This window comes from Dendrobates tinctorius, unplaced genomic scaffold, assembly GCF_039654945.1.
Source record: "Dendrobates tinctorius isolate UK_male_01 unplaced genomic scaffold, ASM3965494v1 ptg000196l, whole genome shotgun sequence".
Lineage (NCBI taxonomy): Eukaryota > Metazoa > Chordata > Amphibia > Anura > Dendrobatidae > Dendrobates > Dendrobates tinctorius.
Genome location: NW_027361863.1, coordinates 12,885,178 through 12,893,878, shown reverse-complemented (window position 1 = coordinate 12,893,878; position 8,701 = coordinate 12,885,178). Strand labels below are relative to the sequence as shown.

Genomic DNA, 8,701 nt, shown 5'->3' with positions numbered 1-8,701 from the left:
AACTTTTTTTTATTTAACAAGTTGTATTATACTTAAGACTTTGGAAGAACTACGCCCACCCCTCCCCTCTACCGAAAGTTGCCATGTGTGAAAAGTGAATAGGACTGACCTAAACTGCAGTACCAGGGTTGGCCACTATACAGCGTATGGCGCATGTGGTAAGGGTCGCTCCCTAGGAAGAATAAAGTTAATTTTCTCCCAGAAGCCGCTTTCAGTGACATGGACCAGGCAGCACTACAACCCTGTATCTGCAGAATAAGCATTAGGGACGGGTTTCTTGTATAGCTTTTAGGTTTCCTAGCCCAAAAAATACCAACTGAGCCAGAGCTGCAATATATGCTACTAGTCCAAATATTATCAAGATACCCCTCCCCCCTGTTTATAGCGCTAACACAGAATGGAAAGAGGATTCAAAAGGAAATGTAAAGAGCAGACAAAGTGACAGCAGACGGGGAAACACTTTATTTAATTCTTTATTGCATAGAACAGGTTTGACAATATTTAAAAAAAAAAAATATTGTATCTGGAAAAAAATAGAATTCTCAAAGTTTTCTGGGTACAGCTCGTCTGCTGACCGATGCAAATAATGCCCCTCCGCAATCAATTATTAATTTGGTATAGGAGAGATGTACAAAAATAGTCGCATCGCTTTTTTTTTATTTTTTCCAAACCTATCGGTTTCTCCATAAAAACAGAGCCAAGCACCAGAATCGATTTTATGGTCCTACAAATAACAAGGCCTAAAAAAAAAAAAAAAAGCACAAACCCCTAGGGTCCTGACCGGTCAGAAAAACAGAACATAGTTCAAGTGCCTTGATACAATGCGGCGCGCAGCTTCAAACAGGTAGGCAGATCGTCATTCAAGGGGTTCTCCAGACTTATGATATTGATGACTTATTCTTCGGAATGGTCAATATCAGATAGGCGGGGGGGGGGGTCCGACGCGCCGCACACCTGTCGATCAGAAGTTCTCCACTCCAGCGAATGGAAGTGAACAGCACAGAGCGCCGTTCTGTTCGCTAGGTAGTGGTCTTTCCTGGGTACGGCAGCTCAGCTCTTGTTCACTTCAACAGCAGTACCTTAGAGCGACTACTACAGGTGAAATAAGTTGTGCTGCTGGCCATTGTTTAAATTTGGCCACTGCTAGAGCATAAAAGTTTATGGTGGGGGTTCTGGATGTCCGAGCCAACCGATACTGTTGACCTATGCCAAGGATAAGGCCACACAAGAACAAATGTAATAAATCTCATGTTTTTGCTTCTTCTGGATGAACTTAAGTTTTTGTTGTTTTTTTTTTTTATAAAGTTTTTTTTTCATTTTAGCATTTCAACACCACCCTTAACACTTTCCTTCCAGATAAACTACAAAAAATAAAGAGTCTCCAACAACAAATCTCTGATACAAAAATAAACATATTGATTGTAAAAAGCACGGCTGTGTCTCCTGGCAGGAGAAATGCTCCAAGTCAGCCAGATGTCATAAAAAGTCCCATCAGTAGTGAAGCCAACAAATAGGACATCACTAGTGTGGGCAACCAGCAGGACCGGCCCCATTCTGCAGGTCGCGGGGAGGGGTCCTCCACTAATGACTTTTAGGACACAGAAGATAAGAAAATAGTGAATTTATAAAACACTTAACCCAGATTGGATAAACTTCAGAAACTGGTTGGGCAAAACCTAAAATCAAGTTGGCTTTTGGAGGTCTAACTACACGAAATATGTACGAGACCGTCCCAAAATGGAACAGGTACAACCTCCAAGGAGCTGAAAACATTTCATCAGTGTCTCATTTTTTTGTTTGCTGGTTTAATGGAAGCCAACTCTTCCTCATCATCCTCGTCGTCCTCCTCATCTTCATCATCCTCATCATCATCCTCATCCAAATCTATGTCTGTGGGAGCTGCAAAGCAAATAGATATAAATGAACATTTAAAAGGGAAAACACACGATAATCGTTAAGGGTAAGTTCACACTGGGCGTTTTTGCTGTTTTTTTCTGCAGCAAAACCCAATTTCTTGGCAGGAAAGGGGCTGCGGCAAAAATGCATGTTTTGGTGCGGTTTTTTTTCATGCGTTTTTGGGGCAAATTGTCTCTTTGTGCATGCTAATAAAGTTGAGTGCCCCCAGAGAGAAAAAAATAAAATACTTCCTGTAGAATCGTACCTCTAGATCCTTTGAAAAGCTGGCAATTCATGGGCGGCGTACAGTAAAATCATAGAGTAACAGGTTACAATAGAATATATTGATATATAGATGTCAGTGACACACATCGCAGCAGTTCGGTCACCAGTGGTTTTCAGCCCGGACGGCCGCAGCTTGGCACCGTCCAGGTTGAAAACTATAGTAAAAAAAAACACCACTGCACACGTACAAGTTGGAAATTATGCTTCAAGTGAGAATTTATTAATACTGATTGCTGAAGCCAGGGCTGTGGAGTCGGTAGGCCAAACCTGCGACTCCGACTCCTCAGTTTCCCTTACACCGACTCCGACTCCAACTCCGACTCCGACTCCCACACATATTGCTTATATTTAAGTGAAAAATTTATTGTAGTACAATGTGAACCTCAGACATTTAATCATTTTTATGATCCAATAATCAAGATATTTAGACAGAACAGAATATATATTGGTGTACTACCCGGTTTTCATTCTTTTTGGTACAGATACGATATGGATAGACAGATATAGATAAATGGATAGATAGAGCAGATTTCTAATCTGCTTTTGCTATTGAAAACATTATCTATGAGCTCAAAAACCTTTCAGGTGATGCGGTTTTTTAAAAAGATGATCAGCTTTTGCAGCTGAAAAACGTATCCTCAAAAAACACAGGAAAAACGCTGTGTGTGAATGTAGCCTTAGATCAGGAATAGAACAGCCATTTATAGGACATTTCATAACTTTCCCAAACTCCTATGAAAAAATATTCCGCACATCCTGCATTGAATTACTGTACCCAATTTATTATATATTTTAGGAGTCGGAGTCGGTCCATTTTATACCGACTCCAACTCCGACTCCACCAAAATGAGCACCGACTCCGACTCCACAGCCCTGGCTGAAGCGACAGGTAAAATGACGTTTCGACCAGTTAATAGCCTTGATCACACAGTCGCCTATTTAATGAAGCATCTTAGGTCAAAGATAGTTATCGTGGTGTAGTATTTCATACCATATGATATGGTGTATGCCCATTGGTAAAGACTGGACCTGTGTTAAGGTGAGGGACCCAGAGTAATGGGTTCTATATTGGACCCCACAAGGAGAAGTACATACAGGGATCTTATTACAGGTGCCGGCAAAAGAAGGTTCCACACAGTAGGTTCTAGTGAAGAGCTGTCACTGTCTGTTGGTGGCACAGTGGTAGAAGCTGACACTTCCGTGTCTAGGCGTGAAGTGACCGGCTACTTCTTGGCAGGGGGCAGAAAAGGCACCTCTATTAGATGCGCTAATTCTGGCGCTTTGCCTGGCTGTTCCCACTTGCCCTGTAGCGGTGGGAAGTGGGGTAATAGTTGGGGGGGGGGGGGGGGGGATTGAGGTCAGGTGGCATCCTGCTAGATGTGCATTCGTCATCAGACAGGTTTTGGGAAGCCTGTATCTTTATGGTACAGCTCACTTTTAACTATGATATCTTGGTATTAATAAAGCAAGTTTTTAGGTGAAGATTTAATTGAATTTTTTCACTCATTCCGTACAATAATAAAGTTTGCAAATTACCGAGTATGACTTGTCCGGAGAGCTGCACGGGGCCGGTGCCAGACTTGAGTCGAAATGTTACTGGAGGCTGAATCACAAAGTTATCCAGATTGATCTGTGCAAAAAAACAAATAATATGGTAAGTAAAATGCAGGAGGTAAAAGTCACACAAGATATTACAGTATATGCAAAAAAGAAAAAATAAGGTTTTGCCAGATGTAGCCGGCCTGTCGTGACCTCAAGCTGCAATGACGACCTCGTCAAAATAAGAGACTTGTATGCCTTCAAACAAGAGTTGGTCCTCCGGCCCCCTGTCCAGCGGCCACAGATTACTTATGTGGGCAATGACCCGGGTCCTGCAAACGGATTCGCACCAACCAAATCACAACAGCACATTTCATTATATTTGATAAAGGATTTCCTTTTTTTCTTCTTTTTTTTTTTTTTGCTCTTTTACTTCCCCGTCCTCCAAGCGTCATAACTTTTTTTGACGGAATGAGTTGTAGATTTAAAAGGATACCACTCACTTTACCATTAACCTCTACTGAAAAAAAAAAAAAAGGATGGAAAAAAAAAAAAGATCCAAGTGTGGTGAAAACGTAAAACATGGATTTTATTTTTGTTTCACAGAGTACATTTATCTGTAAAAAAAACTAAATAAAAATCTACACGTCTGTGACAGGGAAACCAACTTTACAAAATGTCAATAAAAATATATATTTTTTAAATTTTGCATTTTTTTTTTTTTTTTCCAAGTCAATGGAGCTTGTTACAGGCAGGCGTTATAGGTGCAGAAGTAAACACACCTGTAAAGCCAGGCAGACCCGCCCTCCACACCTGTACTCACCATGGTCTGACAGGACAGTTTCAGGGTAGCGATTGGCACTGTGATTTCCTCGTCGTTGTGATTACGGGCCGTGACCTCCACCATGTTATATTCATCTTTGGCACCTTCCCCAAGAGAGATCTACGGGAGACAAAACAGAAAGTCCCATTGGACCCCGAATTGCAAGATCCTATTACAAAATGGCACCAAATTACCAGATGTAAGGAACACAGACGAAAGTAGTATCCACAAGAGGTATAAAACTGAGGGCCACACACAAATGTGACTCACTTCTGCTCTGATTGCCATGGGCAGGCCACATTGTCTAAGAGAAACTGGTTATGTGGCCCACAGCAACCAATCACAGCTCAGCTTTCATTTTACCAGGGCAGTATAACAAATGAAAGCTGAGCTGTGATTGGTTGGAGAGCATTTTTAGTTTTCCTATTGACTTCCAGCCAACATCTTGCAAAAAGGCTTCTTTTTGGCCACATACAGTTGTGTATAAATCCAGATTGTTATTATATTATATACCCCCATTTATCACTTGCTTTTCTTTGTCTAGTGGTATTTTGTGACTGTTTTTGTGCCATATCCTTCCAAATGACGCAAGAGGTTCATGAATTTTACGCAAAAACAAAAGCACTCGGTTTCCTAACTTTTATGCTACACTTTAAAGCAAAAAAGTTAATGTTTATCAGAAAAAAAAAATAAAAAAAGATGCGCCAAAAATTTCAGGCGTTCATAAAGTTCAGTCAACAATAGGCATCTATGAAGGAAATAAGGGGAGCTGCAATCCCATAGGCATCCGATGGACAGCCATGCTGGACCCGTGCCTCCACCAGGGTGGTGTAAGATCTCAGCCTGCCCCCTACTGGTGAAGGTTACATAAAGGACTTACGGTGCTCAGGGACAGGTTGGGCTCGTAGTCGTCGTCTTCATCTTCATCCACCTTGAAGGTGTAGTACGAGGTCTTAGCTGACAGCTCACAGCCTGTGGGAAACATAGGAGATGTAAGAGGCCTGCAGACCTCAGCCTGGGAAAGTGGTTACTGGTCAGAAGAGTAGTCACACAGTCAGGGCCAGCATCCAGGGAACCTGGGCAAGTGCTGTGGCCCTTTGGGTCCTGATTTCACTTTGCCTCAACCACTGTTGGTCCCACATGTTCGGAGCGGGCTCAGGAGCCGAGCTGTACAGCCGACAATCGAGTCTGACTGCTGTGATCAGAGCCAACTCCTATCCCAGAGATTCATCCTCAGACGTCGTTATCAGTCCTGTTAGCAGCATTCCAGAAGTTGAACATAGAGGAAAGTGTCCCTTCTGATCACCATGAGCTTTGTACTGCATAACTTGCGTCTATTTCACCAAATTAATACAGATTTACTATTTTGCTTTCTAGCACTAAATTTGAACAAAACTATAATAGTCCTGGGCCCAGTGTTGATCAATATTTTTATCAATGATTTAGATGAAGGGTAATACTAGAGAAGAGAGAGGATACAGAAGGCTCTTGGAAACGAGAAGTGTGGGCAGTGACTAATAGAAGGTATAAGTATAGTGAAGGACCATCCTTATTCTCACTTGCACATGGAAACACGAGAAGCAATGGGATGAAACTGAAAGGGAGGAGACAGATTACGGTAGATATTAGAAAAATCTTTTTGACAGTGAGGGTGATCAATGAGTGGAACAGGCTGCCACGAAAGGTGGTGAGTTCTCCTTCAATAGAAGTCTTCAGAGTCTGGACAGACATGTGTCTGGGATGATTTAGCGAATCCTGCATTGAGCAGGGGGTTGGACACGAGGACCCAGGAGAGCGTGCAAGAGATCTAACAGATGAGAGAGGGAGAGATCTAACAGATGAGAGAGGGAGAGATCTAACAGATGAGAGAGGGAGAGATCTAACAGATGAGAGAGGGAGAGATCTAACAGATGAGAGAGGGAGAGATCTAACAGATGAGAGAGGGAGAGATCTAACAGATGAGAGAGGGAGAGATCTAACAGATGAGAGAGGGAGAGATCTAACAGATGAGAGAGGGAGAGATCTAACAGATGAGAGAGGGAGAGATCTAACAGATGAGAGAGGGAGAGATCTAACAGATGAGAGAGGGAGAGATCTAACAGATGAGAGAGGGAGAGATCTAACAGATGAGAGAGGGAGAGATCTAACAGATGAGAGAGGGAGAGATCTAACAGATGAGAGAGGGAGAGATCTAACAGATGAGAGAGGGAGAGATCTAACAGATGAGAGAGGGAGAGATCTAACAGATGAGAGAGGGAGAGATCTAACAGATGAGAGAGGGAGAGATCTAACAGATGAGAGAGGGAGAGATCTAACAGATGAGAGAGGGAGAGATCTAACAGATGAGAGAGGGAGAGATCTAACAGATGAGAGAGGGAGAGATCTAACAGATGAGAGAGGGAGAGATCTAACAGATGAGAGAGGGAGAGATCTAACAGATGAGAGAGGGAGAGATCTAACAGATGAGAGAGGGAGAGATCTAACAGATGAGAGAGGGAGAGATCTAACAGATGAGAGAGGGAGAGATCTAACAGATGAGAGAGATAATAGATAAAAGATGATAGAGAGATAATAGATAAATAGATATTTGGCCATTAAACAGATAAAGGCTGTGTGCACACGCTGCGGATTAGGTGCGGATTCATCCGCGCGGATTTTGTACAATCCGCAGGTGAAACCGCAGGTCAAAAGACCTGCGGTTTTACCTGCGGATTGCTCTGCGGTTTTGCCCTGCGGTTTTTCATCTCCTCAATGGAGGAGATGGCAAACCGCAGGAGAATCCGCAGAAAGAATTGACATGTCAATTCTTTCTGCGGATTGAAAACCGCAGATAATCCACGCGGAAAATTCCGCACCGTCTGCACTGCGGTTTTTGATTCCCATAGGGAATCATGGTACTGTACACAGCGGCCAAAACCGCTGCGGAACCGCAGCAAAATCCGCAGCGTGTGCACACAGCCAAAACCTACAACAAACAATGCGCAGAAATCCTATTGTGACTAAATAAGTGAAAAAAAAATCAAGAGTGCATTTAAATGTTATAAGTTTCTTCGTAACACTTTTTGATATAAAACAAAAAAACGACCCACCAGCGGCAAAGTGACCCCATTCGGAAAAAAGAACCCCCGCGCCCTGGTGCAGCACCATGAACAAAAAAAATTACAACTGGAATGTGAGGAGGAAAAATGTAAAGCGGAGAGTGAACACTGGGAATGATGGGACCTGGATACCTACGAGCCAGGGCATGGCCTGACAGGCTGGGACTTGTAGTGCTCTCCACTCCCACCGCAATAACTGCGCGATATCAGCTCCACACTGCTGGGACCTGTCGTCCCCCCCTCCCCCAATACTCACCGAACATGTAGCTCTCCATGGCGGAGCTCAGCCTGTCCTCCTGCGCCTCAGACAGGTAAGTAGTCATCCTCCTGCTGCCGGGTCCCGAGAATGAATGATCACACACACACACGTGGGACGCAGAGCACTTCCTGTACAGGACCGGAAGAGGAGGTGCCAGCTGACGTCACGCGCAGCACACGCCGTGTAGAGACCTAGCGTCATGACGTTAGCGCGCTGACAAGCGGGTGACGTCACCCAGTCCCTGATCCTCCTCTGCTTTGCCCTGAAACGGATGGGAGTTACGTCACTATTACGCCTCAGAGCACGGCCGGACGCCTCGTGACGTCAGATCACCAGAAGAGCTGGTGGGGTGACGTCACCGCCCCACATTATTATTTTTTTTATATTGTGTTCTTGGGTAATTTGAGCTCATTTCATAGAGAAATCAGCGGCTGTAGATAGAGTGTGAGAGTGTAATGTAGATATCACCAACCTAACAAACACGAAAAGGCAGAACTCTGCGGCCAGCGCGGAAAGATCCCCATACAGACCCTGACTACATGGAAGGGGGATCTGCAGGGTCTCCAGTCCTGGATGGCGGATCACCGAGTGTGAGCGCCACCCGGTGGGACGTGGAGGAGGGGACGCTCAGCCGCTCACCGGCTGTGGCCATGGAGGTGGCACCGAAACGCGTCTGATGGAAGCAGAGGAGACGCGGCCCAGGAGTGGAGGCAAATACAGAGTCTTTATAAGAGGAGTGTGGTAGATCACGGCGGCGGCAGACACAGGAACACTCTCTAAGATATACCCAGCATAAACCAC

General features: G+C 44.2%; 1 protein-coding gene across 1 annotated transcript; it reads right to left on the bottom strand.

Moving 5' to 3' along the window:
• Positions 1-455: 455 nt before the first annotated feature.
• Positions 456-8,052, bottom strand: NPM3 (nucleophosmin/nucleoplasmin 3). Its single transcript, XM_073552896.1, has 5 exons — positions 7,898-8,052; positions 5,424-5,515; positions 4,544-4,663; positions 3,718-3,811; positions 456-1,899 (listed from the first exon to the last, which is right to left on the bottom strand). The coding sequence occupies exons 1-5, from the start codon at positions 7,962-7,964 to the stop codon at positions 1,778-1,780; spliced, it is 495 nt and encodes a 164-aa protein (XP_073408997.1). The 5' UTR covers positions 7,965-8,052; the 3' UTR covers positions 456-1,777.
• Positions 8,053-8,701: the final 649 nt, after the last annotated feature.